The 16,527-nt window shown below is 39.9% G+C and overlaps 1 protein-coding gene across 2 annotated transcripts in view; it reads right to left on the bottom strand.

Annotated features, from left to right (window-relative positions):
• Positions 1 to 16,527, bottom strand: part of LOC109542917 (limbic system-associated membrane protein) — a 61,170-nt gene that overhangs the window by 42,315 nt on the left and 2,328 nt on the right. For both annotated transcript variants that reach the window (XM_048665929.1, XM_048665930.1), the window contains exon 2: positions 16,132 to 16,312. In XM_048665929.1, the coding sequence (XP_048521886.1) occupies positions 16,132 to 16,177 (46 nt within the window). In that variant the 5' untranslated portion in view covers positions 16,178 to 16,312. The remainder of the gene's footprint in view (positions 1 to 16,131; positions 16,313 to 16,527) is intronic.

The following is a 16,527-nucleotide window of genomic DNA, read 5'->3' as shown; positions in this document are numbered from 1 at the left end:
ATTTTCTTCAAAATTGCTACCAAAATGAAATTGTCCGAAAATCTAAATCGAAATAGTCTTCGTTACACGACAACAAAACAAACTTTCAAACCTAAAAGTGGTTTTTGAAGAATTAATCTTTGAAAATAGCTTTGAAGCAATTAGATAAATTAGGCACAATATTTTGAAAAATTTGCAAAAATTACCTCAAACAAGATATCAAAGTGAAACTTTTGCCTCAATTGTGGAATATTAGTAGTTTTAAAACGGTGTTAAAAGAAACTTGGTATTCTGAGCGGTTGTCGAAAAATTGCATTTTTTAATGACCCAAGCTGCTCAACTGAAATCATCAAATTTGAAAATTTGCCCAATTTTCTTCAAACTTGCTTCCAAAATGAGACTGTCGGAAATTCTGAATCGAAATAATCTTAGTCACACGACAACACACCTAAGTGGTGTTTGAAGAATTACTTTTTGAAAATAGCGTTGCTGCAAGTAGTTGCGCAACGCAGCGGAAGCTTTCAAGCAAACCACCTCTGAAGATGCAAGCCACTCGTACTTGCAAAACGTCAGAAAGAAATTCTATTGTACGACGGCCTAAAACCCCGAAAAACCCACGAGTTTCACGGAATGGCCTCGAAAGTCTCGAAGATCTTTTGATGAACTGAAATATTGACGTCTTCTTAACGGATTAGAGTGACGAATTTTTAGTCCCATCAGTAAGTGTATGTGAAAAAGAAAAAAATTAAATGATTTTAGTTTCTTCATTATTTGTTCTGTACCCCATGACGGCAATTCTGAATTACGCTGTAAACTTGATCAAAAGAAGGAACGCCAACATAGAATGAAATTGAAACCGGAAATGTGTGAGGCAAACTGAAAAATTCAACAGCAAGCAAACCAATACGGCAGAAACATCTCCCTTATATTGCATTTACCGAAACAGTGACAATCGCAAGTAAATGTGTGATTCTCGTGGAAAATTGGCCCAATTTGTTGTAATTGGAGACGATAAAAACAGAATTGTAACAAAGCGTCAAGGCGTGAGTTCTGAACGAATAGAGTCTCAGAAAACGGAATGGAAACGGTTCCAGCTTCAAATTGCGCATTTTGTGAAAGTGGGTGTGGGTGCTTTGTTCGTTGGGCCACGACATATTTACTCATCAGGCTCACCGAAGAAAAAATCCCGACGAAAATAATTAATCGATTCTGTGGAAGACCGTGCCCTGAAATTCCAAAGCACTGATGTGCTATCTTATTTATGAAGACCATAAAACATAAGGATTGCAGGCTCAAATAAAATAGGAGATACGTTTGTGAAATACGTCGTGTTTTCGGTCGGAACGGCTTAAATCTGTGCATTACTTTGATGAATATTAGGAATTTGCTTCCTTGGAACAATTTGCCGAGTGACGAATGGGTCGGCAGCATATCCGGCAACAACCTAATTGACTCCAACAATAACCAGTTGTGATTAAAGACAACTTCATTGTATATACTTTCCTGACTGTGTTTCAATTCAGACGTTTCGATTCAGATTTTCCGACAGTTTCATTTTGGTAGCAATTTTAAAGAAAATTTTCAGATTTGATGATTTCAGTTGAGCAGCTTGGGTCATTAAAAAATACAATTTTTCGAAAACCGCTCAGAATACCACGTTTCTTTTAACACCGTTTTAAAACGACTAATATTTCACAATAGACGCAAAAGTTTCACTTGGATACCTTGTTTGAGGTAATTTTTACAAATTTTTCAAAATATTGTGCCTAATTGAGCTAATTGCTTCAAAGCTATTTTCAAAAATTAATTCTTCAAAAACCACTTAGGTTTGAAAGTTTGTTTTGTTGTCGGGTAACGAAGACTATTTCGATTCAGATTTTCCGACAGTTTCATTTTGGTAGCAATTTTGAAGAAAATTGGGCAAATTTTAACATTTGATGATTTCAGTTGAGCAGTTTGGGTCATTAAAAAATGCAATTTTTAGAAAACCGCTCAGAATGCCAAGTTTCTTTTAACACCGTTTTAAAACGACTAATATTCCACCATTGAGGCAAAAGTTTCACTTTGATACCTTGTTTGAGGTAATTTTTGCAAATTTTTTCAAATATTGTGCCTAATTGAGCTAATTGCTTCAAAGCTATTTTCAAAAATTAATTCTTCAAAAACCACTTAGATTTGAAAGTTTGTTTTGTAGTCATGCGACAAAGACTATTTCGCTTCACATTTTCCGAAAGTTTCATTTTGGTAGCAATTTTGACGAAAATTGGGCAAATTTTCAAATTTGATGATTTCAGTTGAGCAGCTTGGGTCATTAAAAAACGCAATTTTTCGAAAACCGCTCATAATGCCAAGTTTCTGTGAACACCGTATTAAAACGCCTAATATTCCACCATTGAGGCAAAAGTTTCACTTTGATACCTTCTTTGAGGTAATTTTTGCACATTTTTCAAAATATTGTGCCTAATAGAGCTAATTTCTTCAAAGCTATTTTCAAAAATTTATTCTTCAAAAACCACTTAGGTTTGAATGTTTGTTTTGTTGTCGTGTAACGAAGACTATTTCGATTCAGATTTTCCGACAGTTTCATTTTGGTAGCAATTTTGAAAAAAATTGGGCAACTTTTCAAATTTGATGATTTCAGTTGAGCAGCTTGGGTCATTAAAAAATGCAATTTTTCGAAAACCGCTCAGAATGCCAAGTTTCTTTTAACACCGTTTTAAAAATCTTAATGTTCCACCATTGAGGCAAAAGTTTCACTTTGATATCTTGTTTGAGGTAATTTTTGCAAATTTTTCAAAATATTGTGCGTAATTAAGCTAATTGCTTCAAAGCTACTTTCAAAAATTAATTCTTCAAAAACCACTTAGGTTTGAAAGTTTGTTTTGTTGTCGGGTAACGAAGACTATTTCGATTTAGATTTTCCGAAAGTTTCATTTTGGTAGCAATTTTGAAGAAAATTGGGCAAATTTTAAAATTTGATGATTTCAGTTGAGCAGTTTGGGTCATTAAAAAATGCAATTTTTAGAAAACCGCTCAGAATCCCAAGTTAATTTTAACACCGTTTTAAAACGCCTAATATTCCACATTTAAAACAAAAGTTTCACTATATCTTGTTTGAGAAAAATTTTGCAATTTTTTCAAAAGATTGTGTGTAATTGAGCCACTGGTTTCAAAGCTATTTTCCAAAATTAATTCTTCCAAAACCACTTACGTTTGGAAGTTTCTTTTGTTGTCGCGGGACGAACAATAATTCGGTTCATATTCGCCACAAGTTTCATTTCGATCGAAAGTTTGGGAACATTTTGACAAATTTTCAAAGTTGCTCATTGGTAGGTGGGTCAATTGGGTAATTGAGAAAAACACATTTTTTGAAAACCGCTCAAAACGTCGACTTTCATTTAACACTATTTTGAGACTAATACTTTTCTGCGTATGGTGGAAAAATTTCAGTTTGATAGAGTGTTTATAACAATTTTGGCAATTTTTTCGTGTGCGTTTAACTGAACTAATAACTGCAAGGCCAGTTTCAAAAATTACCTCTTCAAAAGCCGCTTATATTTCGAAGCTGCTTTTTATGGCACGTGACGACAAATGTTTCAGTTCATATTGTCCGAAGGTTTCATTTCAGTAACGATTTTGACAAAATTTTGACAAATTTTTAAGTTTGGTGATTGTAGTTGAGCCATTTGCAAAATAAAAAAAAACATGTTTTTCAAAAACCGCAGCAAGCGCCGACTTTTGCTTATCACCATTTTAAGAAGCTTGCTTTTCCAGATGTTGTACAAAAGCTTCACTTTGATTACCTCGAGATAATTTTGATAAATTTGGCAAAAGCTATTTTGGAAAAATGATTCTTTTGATGCTGCGTGACAACGAATATTTTGCAATTTGTAGAAAAGTTGGCAAATTTTGAAAATTGGTGACTGCAGCTGAATCCATCACGTGCTGAAAAATGTTCAAACACAAAGACACTGTGTAAACTCAGCTAAAGTTACCAGTTGACTCGCGAATTGTGAAAAATCTCGTTCCAATCACAAAAAAAACCATCGTCCGAACTGGTTAATTTTGCAAAATCCTTCTTTTTGTGAACATTTCAATGTTCAGTCCAATGACTGATACATTATTCGCTTATTGGCGTTGATGGAGGTCGCCCCGAAATCTCTCAAAACCCGGAATGATGCTTTCATTTGAGGCCCATCCATCACACCAAATCTGAGCCCCGCCATTCGAGACTTTTATCGATGAAAGAAAAATCCTCCCTTTGAGAAAACACTCGTGGATAAACTGGAAATCCCCCAGAAAGGGAACGTTTGCTCGAACGACTTAATAATTTGTCCAGAGTTCGAACTCCGATAATTTTTAATCCAAACTTCCCAATTCCGCATCGGTCGAGTATCCCAACAAACCGATTTAAACTTGCGAGTTACATTGAAGTTCAATATAGGGGCGCTTTGTAGTCGGCTATTGCGTTTGTTCGTTTACTAGGTCAGTGCTCTGTGATTTTCTATCAGGTTGCCCGAAGGGCACTTTAGGAAATTGGACGTTCACTATACAGGGCGCACAGTACAGTTTTCTGCTCGCGCTTAATCCTATTGGATCGATCTATCGATTTATTTCCTTTATCAAGTTTAAGGTCGAAGTTGCTGGCTGAGCAGCGATTTAATAGAACAGTTAAACCAGCTTTTTAGCTGCGATGCCGAACGGCCAATTCAAAATTTAGTGTCCCGAGCTCTTCCAGGAAGTTCCAGACCGTAAATTTTACGGTCTTAACTCCCGGCTTCGGTGTAATTCTTCGACGACAACATGGATTTCATGGGGAACGCGGGGAAATCAATACCCAACCTGTCTAAGCCGGTTTAAAGCCACATTTGCATCATGGTCCAAACGGAGAACCGAGAGAACTGGGAGAAGGATTCAATTTTATGCTTGTCGGCAATCAAATGCTTTAAACCAGCACATTTTTTCAAAGTTCAACTGTTTTGAGCTAATTTGCACAGTTTTCATCATTTACCCTGAGCATAAACACGCAAAATCCGGATAGACCTGGAAAAGTGAATGCCGCGATGCAAATGCGACACACCATTGAAACAAAAGGGCATGCAATATGCGAGTGGGGAACAAAACCGAAATATTTCATTGTTGAAGCTAAACGGCGCCTTCTTATCGCGAAAATATGCTCTAAATCGCCAGCTCTTGGTTAGCTTCATTATAAATCTGACACTCGGAGGTTTGATTTATGCCATAGCTCTGGGCAGTGATTTATAAAGAATCGGGGGCGAAATATGATGTTGAAGGCGATATTTTCATTCGCTCGCCAGATAAGTGTTGTGCTACCAGGATCAATTGTTCACTCAACCGCGCAAATTCGTCCCTCGTTCAAATGAATATGCGGAAAAGTCCCCAGGTTCATGTTCGTTACTATTCCCGGCCCCAAATTCCCCCTGGATTGTTCACCTCTATGTAGCCAGAGGCGAGAAGACAATTACTTTAGTTTACCAAAAGCTGCTCGTCCTTCGCAGTGCGATCGTGACTCGTCTGTTTCGATGTTCGACACGGCCAAACTCCACATCCAATACGTTCGCCATATAAAGTAAATAACTTAATAATAACCGGTGCCTCGACATATAAAACTTGATACTTTGCCGATCGTTATCCGTAATCCCTTTTGGAGCCGAGCTCCTGCTCGTCGAAATGGGATTTTACCGGTTCCATCGCAAATTGCTCCACCACTCTGAGTCACAGGCTTCTGGTAGATCTTCCGAAAACAACAAGCAACGGTCTATGGGTGTCAGCCCCATTATGCGCTGCTGGCATGCATTATTCACGAATAATTTAAATGATAATATAAATTTATCACATTGAACTGTTAAAGCCCCGGCTTGATTAATATTATTATTATTATATGGATAATGTTCGATATTCCGACACTAATGGATTGCCGCTGAGCGAAATTCCCTTTGAAATCAATGATTCAATGCCTGCATTAAATTGATCACAACTTCATTTCAAGTGGGCCTAAATTTATTATTGGCGTCTTTGTTTCTAGTTCGCGACCAGTTTTATTAATTTTTGAGTGGGATCTTTCCCCATTGCACTGTGGGTCCATCTGTCGCCACGTATGCGAAATATCCATAGTTTGATTTTGTCTTAAACCATTGTCAAATTACTCAGAAATGTCAAAATTTTACTAACCTATATAAGGGAGATTGCTGTCAAATATCGCCGATTGTGCATAGAAAGATATTTTATTATTTCTCTTGGTTAGTTTTGACTGCTTGTATTTTGCAATAATTAACATTTTGTGTCCGATCGGAGCAGTGTAAGCGTTTTTTTGTCTTCCACTTCTGAAGATGCAAGCCACTCGTGCTTGCGAAACGTCAAGAAAAAATTCTACCGAACGACGGCCTAAAAACCCAAAAAACCCATTCGTTTCCAGGGATAAAATCGTGCAAATCAATCTCAGACCTACGTCGTTGGCTTCAACTGGGCTTTGATCCAGCCCAAGTCACGTCGCTTCGTCGTTCATGGCCACAATCAGTGTACCATTCTGTACTTACGGGGTGAGGCCGTTTCCTAATCGCTCCGCAAATTTTTGCAAATATTTCGCGAAGGTTCGCCGATTCTGATGCGAGTTAGTGATTTTCCGAAACTAGAATTTCTTCTGGACCATTTCGTGCTATTTTCCGGATCGGTACAGTGATTTTTGCGAAAATACAGGAAAAACAATCCTATCCTGACGTTTACTGCCAAAATACAGCACCCATAAGGCCATGCGCAAACTCGCCTGCTGGACTGAATTTGTTAATTCGCGTGCGCATTTCGAGTCCAAAGGGGTTCCTGGAGATTGTTGCAGACTTGCATGCAAATGGACGGAAACCACAACCCACAACGGAGAATTTACTGGTAGGATAATTTTTAAATAACTTTGAGCCCTTGAATGAGTTAAAATTGGTGGTATTCCAATTCTGAAGATGCAATCCACTCGTGCTTGCAAAACGTCAAGGAAAAATTCAACCGAACGACCGCCTAAAAACCCAAAAAACCCATTCGTTTCCAGGGATAAAATCGTGCAAATCAATCTGAGACGTACTTGATCCGAAAATTCATTGAATGAATTAAACCGTTAAATCCGGTCGACCAAAATGGCAACAGTGTATTCAAAATATGCACAATTTGTTCGTACGCATCACCGGGAATTTAGAGTTTTTCAGCGTTTTTAATACCGAAAAATTCAACCCCATGACCTTGACCTACTCAACAAATTTGGTGGAAAACCTCGCAAATCCATCTCAGACGTACGTCGTTCGCTTCAACTGGGCTTTGATCCAGCCCAAGTCACGTCACTTCGTCGTTCATGGCCACAATCAGTGTACCATTCTGTACTTACGGGGTGAGGCCGTTTCCTAATCGCTCCGCAAATTTTTGCAAATATTTCGCGAAGGTTCGCCGATTCTGATGCGAGTTAGTGATTTTCCGAAACTAGAATTTCTTCTGAACCATTTTGTGCTATTTTCCTGATCGGTACAGTGATTTTTGCGAAAATACAGGACTTTGAAAAACAATCCTATCCTGACGTTTACTGCCAAAATACAGCACCCATAACCCCATGCGCAAACTCGCCTGCTGGACTGAATTTGGTAATTCGCGTGCGCATTTCGAGTCCAAAGGGGTTTCTGGAGATTGTTGCAGACTTACATGCAAATGGACGGAAACCACAACCCACAACGGAGAATTTACTGGTAGGATAATTTTTAGATAACTTTGAGCCCTTGAATGAGTTAAAATTGGTGGTATTCCACTTCTGAAGATGCAATCCACTCGTGCTTGCAAAACGTCAAGGAAAAATTCAACCGAACGACGGCCTAAAAACCCAAAAAACCCATTCGTTTCCAGGGATAAAATCGTGCAAATCAATCTAAGACGTACTTGATCCGAAAATTCATTGAATGAATTAAACCGTTAAATCCGGTAGACCAAAATGGCAACAGTGCATTCAAAATATGCACAATTTGTTCGTACGCATCACCGGCAATTTAGAGTTTTTCAGCGTTTTTAATCCCGAAAAATTCAACCCCATGACCTTGACCTACTCAACAAATTTGGTGGAAAACCTCGCAAATCCATCTCAGACGTACGTCGTTCGCTTCAACTGGGCTTTGATCCAGCCCAAGTCACGTCGCTTCGTCGTTCATGGCCACAATCAGTGTACCATTTTGCACTTACGGGGTGAGGCCGTTTCCCAATCGCTCCGCAAATTTTTGCAAATATTTTGCGAAGGTTCGCCGATTCTGATGCGAGTTAGTGATTTTCCGAAACTAGAATTTCTTCTGAACCATTTTGTGCTATTTTCCTGATCGGTACAGTGATTTTTGCGAAAATACGGGACTTTGAAAAACAATCCTATTCTGACGTTTACTGCCAAAATACAGCACCCATAACCCCATGCGCAAACTCGCCTGCTGGACTGAATATGTGAATCTGCGTGCGCATTTCGAGTCCAAACGGGTCTCTGGAGATTGTTGCAGACCTGCATGGAACCCACAACAGAGAATTTACCGGTAGGATAATTTTTAAATAGCTTTGAGCCCTTGAATGAGTTAAAATTGCGTTTTTTTGGCACAGCCGCTGCTCGCATTTTTCTTTTTTCTGCAACCGAAATAGCAAACCAATTTAATAGCAAATAACCAATCCGCGCAATAAAACACTAGGACTATTTTTTGAAAACCCCTACATCTAGATGTTGCGTTCCTTTTCCAAGCTTTAGGATCTGGATATAAACTCAATTCAGAAAATTTTAAAACATGCTTTAGAAATAGCTAGATAACTTGTCAAACAATATCCCTGGTATTATCTACCCGCTTCAGATCACAAAATTCTTCTACATGGATCTAACCTAGTTGCCCATGCACTCCTGTCCATAGGCAAGCTTTCTAAAAAAGCTGCAGGATCGTCCAACAAAAACATAAAATTATTTAGACGTGTTGCTACTAGAAAATCTTGTATTCCTACAAACACAGATTTTTTGCGTAGACTTCCGTGGCACTTGAACTTCCAATGCGAAAAGTCGCGATTGTTTCGTCAATCGTTGAATATAACAGCTCAAATATATAGACGAAGTTTTTCCAGCAAATAAATTCGGTTTTAAGAGTGCCCGTCATTTTCCGTTGGCTTTTCTCTATGCTTTTCGGCTTCATTCCGAAGTTTGCCCTTCAGACAATCTGCTCCTATTAAATCTTTAAAACTTTTGCATTCGCATTACGGCTCTGAGGAGGAGGATGTTTTCAGTTCTGATGGCAAAAGCCTTCAGCTGGAACAAAAGCTTAACGGTTAAAAATTGGCGAAACTTTTCACGATTCATTTTGTCTAGATATTTCGCGATTTATGATTCTGCTTTTTGGGTGCGGGTCATTTCTTCTCGCCGACTTCCAACGTCTAGCGACAATTTTTAATTTCGCGTCTTGCAGCCGGTTTTTTGCACTGCTGACCAGCACCAAAAGCTCGGATAATAAGTAACGTAATTTGGGGCAAATGAGCAAAAAACGTCTAATTCGAAAACTAGTTCTTACGTGTTTCGGGCACATTAACATTCCGCTTCCGAAATGACTTGAAAATAATTTATTAAACACTAAAAATACCGCAGATCAATGCAAATTTCCCGGAGCCTCTGTGTAATAGAGCCGGAGCACGCAGAGACCATTAAAGCTCAAATAATAAAATCGTATTAACTTTTGGTTTGCAACAGGAAATGGTTAAGTTTGCAGATCGAAATTGTTGATAGCTAGCGGTTTTTCACGGTGGCTGCTTTGAACGAGTTCCTCGCCTCTTCATTGTAGGGCCGTCATCAATCTGCTTAGGCATCGGCGAAACAATAGCTTATACTTAATGAAAGTAAGTCGCTATCTCCGAAAAATAATGATACCGTGAGACGTCCATTATCCGCAGAAAAATGTTTACGTTGACAAAGGCTCTGGAGTTTATTGAGTAAAACCGCCGGATGATTAATTGCAGCCTTGGAAGCAATGCCAGGCTTGTATCGCTTTTCTGCCAATCAGTATCGGTTTTTCTCGGCCCACTTTGGCTGACTAATTAAATCAATTAAACGTAACGATCTGGTTAAAGTGGCAAAATCCCTTGAAGAAACCCTGCCCGGCCAACATAAAGAGATCAAAAGTGATGAATCGCGTCTCGTGCCGAGTCGCTCTTAAGCTAAACCTTTATTTATTTAGCAGAATCCTTGTTTACCACTTTATTTACCTACGCCATATAATTTTATGCCCGCATCATTCACTCCTCTTCACTCATCTAGAGCGGAACGAAACGCCCGCTTCTTTTAGGGTGGCCATTGCTTTGGCAAAAAATAAAAGTCGGATAAATCGCCACACCTGCTGTTTATTAATAACGATATTCGGCTGGAAAAATCGGCGCTTTTCATCAACCGCGACAGTGCGCTTTAGCCCACAAGAATGCGTGATAAGGGTATGGAATTCCCTCGAGTCCTTCACGGTCTAAGCACGGAGGCGCCATTAGGGCCCAAATAATGAGATCACATTAAATTTTCAGCAGGAAATGCAAAGTCCGCAGCGTTAGCAACGCTTTGATCTAATTGATATTGTGGTGATTTTTCGGGCGAACTTGCCTGAGTCTGAGACGCATTTTTGCGCTGAGGTCGCCCGATTAGGACTGGGTAACACTGAGTTGAGTTGCATAATGCAATGCGAACAGGCACTTTCTACAAAAATGTCAACAATAAACAGCAAAGCAGTAAAGCATGATTTAGCGAAAGGGCGCAAATGTTTAAATAATCATGTTTATTCTGTATTTTTATGTCTTTTTTCGAAAAGGTGGATGAATATTCAGTTCGCTACCGACAGTGGACGACATCGGTCGACAATTTGGCCCTTATGGCAAGTGTAGTGGATTTTTGAATATAAAATGGAGGATAGGGCGCCAGCCGGTGCATCGTATTTTTATATTAAGCTCATTTGAAGCTTGTCTCCAAAAGCCCGTTTCAGATATGCAAATCAGGGTTCCAGTTTTATGTTTTTTGCTTAAAAAATCAAGAGTTTTACTTTTGCCTGCTTTTTTGATGCGAAATCTACTGAAACATGATTCCCCCTTTTTTGACGTTGCTCAAGAACAATTTGAACCACAGAGTTCGTTTTTATATAACTGAATAGATAATTGGTCGCACTGTGCCGGTGCGTTGGGTTGGCGCAACAAACCACATCGGCAACACTGTGCCAACTCCCGAAGATTAACTGAGTTACCCTACGCCTACGTCCGATGAGCCCAACCACAGTTGTTTGGGTAATTTAAGAGGTTTCGTGCGCCGGCAGCATTACGGCCCTGCTTCCGAGATGTCTTGGAAATTGTTTTAACTACCAAATTCACTCAAGATTAATGTAATGCGCCCATTACACGAGTCTTATGTACTTGCAACATGCACACGCTCTCGAAACCCGCTGGGAATTTCTAAAAAGCCGGCCAGAGGTTGGGGTTTATTCAACACGGGGGCGATTGATTTTGCCTCAAAATATGTTCTTGCATGAAGTTCACTTCCTGTCCGGCCTGTCCAAGAGCCCGTTGTCAAAGTGTTCGATACGAAAACACTTAAAAACAAATCAATAAATTGTGCTGGATCGGAAACGCTCATTTGACACAAATTCAATTCATTCGTGTCGAAAGTCTTGTGGATGTTTCCTCAGCGATTCATCGATTCGGCCCGAAATCAATTTGTTATGGCATAGTTAAGCGATGTGGAGTTGGGAAGTCGGGATTAAAAATTATTGAAGCACCAGATCGGCTAAATTATTAAGTCGTTCAATAAAAGTTCGCCAAGTAAATTTCCTGATCGGATGGTCCTCGGATTTATCGGCCAATATTTCCTCTTTTCGGAAATAACTTCCGAAGTGGGCCGGTGCTGCCCAATAACTCCCAAACAGTATGTAATTTGCGATGTCGAATTGGATGGCAATTGGATCTGATTGCTGTCCGATTTTCGGTCATTTGGTCGTTTAATAAGAAAAATCTATTCGACTTTTTCCCATCTCAAAGTTTAGTTAGTTCAAACACCGGTTTGTTCAAAAACAGGTTCAGTTTACGACGAAAAAATTTAGATTAAATAACCCAAAAAGATGATTTCCAAATCGGTTTCGCGTAAAATTCCCCAGGAACTTTAGTTCAAACCGAAAACCCAGACCAGCCACCAGGGGAATCAGTTACATATTTAAACTTCAACAGTGTGTAATCACGTAAGAAAAACACAGTTTGAAATGGAAACACGAATTGAATGTCAATGTTGAATTTTTCCGCGGGAATCCACTAATTCGAACTTCGTCTCCATTATCAAAAGAGATAGACTTTCGAGGCCATTCCTTGGAACTAATGGGGTTTTCGGGTGTTTAGGCCGTCGTTCGGTAGAATTTCTTCCTGACGTTTCGCAAGCACGAGTGGCTTGCATCTTCAGAAGTGGTTTGCTTGAACGCTTACACTGTTCTCATCAGAACCCGCGATCAGTTCTGCGGAAGAACTGAGCGGGAAGAAAAGAACTGAACGACGGCCTAAAAACCCATTAGTTTCGTATCCATTAAACACAACAATAAGTTTCACTTTGCGTTTGACGTTATCATCTGGGACAAATTTGCAACTGAAACTGATACCCAGTTGACGAAGACGTTCAAGCATGTTCATATGTGAAATGTTGAATGGTATCGCTGTCGAGGGGCACAAGTGGAAGATAAATTTCCTAATCGCATTTCGGCAAACAAGTTGCGGAAATTCGAATGAAATGTTAATTAGACGTCCTGCTCCTGAAGGGAGGAATATCACGTTTCTGTTCAGACAAATTTGAGCGAAAATTGAACTAAACCTATCCTGGATCCGACTTCACATTTTAATATTCAATTGTAGGGCGCTCCGGTGTGAATGAGGAGCCAGTGGAGGACTTTATTTGCCTCTTTTGCACCATCCGAAGCCATTATCCTGGTATGCGATTGTGAATTATGAAAATTTCCCTTGTTTATGACCGCACCCAAGCCCAGTGGTGTCGAAATCCGATCCAACCATTGCATACAGAATAAGGGGTTGGTTTCGTTGACCGATTTGTTTGCGAGCAACATTATTAAAAAGTTGGCCTGGCGCTGACCTATTTGCTCTCTCGTCGGTTTCAAATTTAATATAAAGTTTCCGCGCCATCTTGAACTTTATAAAACACAAGTTCCGAAATAACTCCACATCGGAGAAGTCAGCTAGCTCGTCTTTTGTTTGATGCGATATTGGGTTTAAAGCAACCTGGGGCTGGGGGGCGGCTAAAGTCAAGGACACCTATATTAGTAGCAAAAAGCCCTTTGCTCAAATTAGATTCTAGACTCTTGGTTTCGCCGAGACTGACAGGAAACTTTGAAGCAGTTTCACCCTGTGCTCGTTAGTTAGCGTGGGGGAGTTTTCTTTTGACGAAAAACTCAAATAACTGATGCACTCATAAAGCTACAAACAGTTTTATTACCTTGACGCACCTTACGCCACTCGCTTTAAGGGTAACATTTTCAAACCGTGTTTTTGAAGCTGATTTACAAATTCCCGTTAATTTCCTTCTCCAAGTAAATTACGTTGTAGCAAATGCGCCCGAGGCACGGAAAACCGCCCGAAAAAAATATTGAAATGAGCGTGAAAGAAAAATAACTTCAATTAATTTTTTTCGCCATAATGAACGTCGTTTCAGGTGGATTTTCCTTCAGTTTTGGACGTGCGATTTATCAGAAACGCGATTTGGAGCTAAGCAAACGAGAGCGGCCTCGCTGCTCATTGTGTTCAAGTTCGCATCCAGAGAGCCCCCGATAAATGCCCATACGCGTACCAGCAAATCTTTATTAATATTTCTCCCTTTTGGGCCAAAGATAACGGCCTGAAAGGGCCCTGTTTACCGCCTGAATAATCAAAGGCTTACAACATTTTTATTTAATGACATTTATATTAAAATTTAGCCGTTTTCCCGAAATTTCCTTTCGCTACACTGGCTTCTCGACTTCTGCCGCCGCTACATCAGCAACGGATGTTTTCCGTTACTTTTAAAAGATATTTTGATTAATTTCGCGACTAGGGAGGGCCTTTAAAGTTTTACTTATTACTGATAAATTGAAGTGTTTTTCAATGTTAGTGAACGGTTTGATGGAATCAAACAGTTCAGTGTTGTTTGGTGACTAAATGGTTAAGGAGTGTAAGGATCTGAACTCTTTTAAAGGTACGCATTTCCAGTGAAGCTTTCCACTGCAGTGCGAAACGGTGCAAATAATGGTAATAAAATTTCAAAAGAGCAAACATCAAGGTAGTAATCGAGGTGATGTTACTCACAAATATCGGGTTTCTGTGCGCTGGTTTAGTCGAGCACAAACATTGTTTCCTTATTGTATCCTATTATCAATTTGCCATTTATTATGTAAATTGAAAACGCCGGGCTCTTTGGAAATCTAAGGGCTTGTTTTTATTTTGTTTCTCGGGTTTCGACGAGTCAATTGAGGCAACGTTTGGACGGTTTGCAAATCACGCATCGGTTTTCGCGTGAATATTCAGAAGAAATTTTGCGACGTCTTGTAGCGGGTTTGGGTTAGTCAGGGGCTCCCCGAAAAACGTCGGGACGTTGGCCATTTTTGGGAACAAATTGGAAAATCAAGTGCAAAACACTCGGTATTTGCATCAAACAGAATTAGAATTGAAAACACTGCAGGTTTGCATCGGCTTTTTCCTGTGATTAGTAATTGTTAATGAGATTGAGCTGAGTAAGTAATAGGTTTATAATTTGACCGGTGTTGAAGTAGGCAATAAGTCCGACGGACTTATTGGGGTAATTACTTCGGGTCCAATGCATTAATGAATTTTTAAGCCGATTCACTTTAAGCAGCAGTCTTCCGGTGCGATTTCAACCATTAACTGGGTGGAGATCAATGAATAAATAAGTTTTCGTTGATTGATGGGGTGGAACGGGCATTGCGCCCTGTTCAAACTTTCATCGAATTCAATAAGTGCATGTCGTCGGTTTTATTCCATTTTTCCTTCGAAATCAATATTGTGTTGTCAGACTGTGAAGGCTTTCACGGCCGATCAAATAACATCCAGAAATGTTTTTCGGGCTTTGAAGCATTGGTCCATGGGAATTTCTTCCTGACGTTTCGTCCACAACTGCGGTGGACATTATCAAAGGCGATGATGCACAGCGAAGTGTTCTCCCGTGCGACAATATTATGCGCAACAGTTAAGTCACATTGTAATGGAAAAGGGGAAAAGATTGATTGTTATTAGCTGAACTCTAACATTTTTTAGTCAAAGAAAACATTGGTCGGCTTGCGCTTGTTTTCAAATTGCGCTGAAATTCGCCTTTGTAAAAATTGAAAAATCGAATGAGCAATCTTGTCCAATTTCAGACAATTGACGCTTGGACTACAGGCGGTAAGGTTGAGTGGAAGGTAGTTTCGATACGCTGCAGCCTCACGTAGTGGACTTTTACACATGGCTGTCCGACAGAGGTCAATGCTTTCTTCCATTTCATCGCATCAGTTTAGTAAGCGGGTCCAAAGTATTTGACAAATTTGTCCACCGCAGTTGTGGACGAAACGTCAGGAAGAAATTCCCATGAACCAATTTATAAAAATTGGCCAAAACTTTGTTTAGCCAATTTATATAAATCCCCGACGCCAACCAAAGCTTAAAAAGCTGATACTTTCGTTCACAGGAGCACGGTTCCCCTCAACGGGAGGCCAAAGCCAATAAATTAATTAGGCGAATTGGGCCCGCATAGGCTTTTAGAAAGTTTCGAGATCCTTAAATTTTAAGCGAGAATTTACTGTTATGATCTTATTAAAAAAGTTTGCGCCATCGTGTTAATTAGATTGTTCGGTAGACTTTTGGGGCCAGGGTCTCGTAAATTTAATGAGGATATTGTCGCGACCCCAAATTATTACGCCATAAATCACCACCACCAATTACCACAATGGGGCTGCAACGGCCGGAAGTCTCGTCATTATCACCAAACGAAGACATTTAAACCTCTTAGGGTGTCGTCGGATGCCCATGCGTCTAGTGAGGCTAAATTAGCCGGATCGTTAATTTTTTTCAATCTTGTCATCGATGATTGGCCGCATAGAGCTATCGGTCGCTTACCTTTGAGCAGCAAGGCGCAAATCAATAGCGACAGGAGGAGCCGCATCTTGTGCCAACAAATTCTGGTTTTCCTTCCTTTAATTGGTGTTGAGTTTCCGATCCTGCTGATGGAGTCAATTAGGGGACATCACTTTCGCACTGACACTCGCACGTTCTTAATTTGCTCGATCAGGCCAAACACCTACAACAAGTTAAAAGAAAATATTGGATGTGTTAGACGTGGTTTTACACAGCTGGCAAACATTGCACTAAATTAATTAAGCTGATCTAGGGGTTCTCGAATGCCCGCTTTGCTGAACTTCTTCCTGACGTTTCGCAAGCACGAGTGGCTTGCATCTTCAGAAGTGGTTTGCTTGAACGCTTACACTGTTCTCATCAGAACCCGCGTTCAGTTCT

The sequence above is a fragment of the Dendroctonus ponderosae genome, unplaced genomic scaffold (genome assembly GCF_020466585.1).
Source record: "Dendroctonus ponderosae isolate FM_Combo_2020 unplaced genomic scaffold, Dpon_F_20191213v2 Dpon_F_20191213_4, whole genome shotgun sequence".
NCBI classification, from domain to species: Eukaryota; Metazoa; Arthropoda; class Insecta; order Coleoptera; family Curculionidae; genus Dendroctonus; species Dendroctonus ponderosae.
The sequence above is the reverse complement of the archived record's forward strand: the minus strand, read 5'-3'. Positions and strand labels throughout refer to the sequence as shown.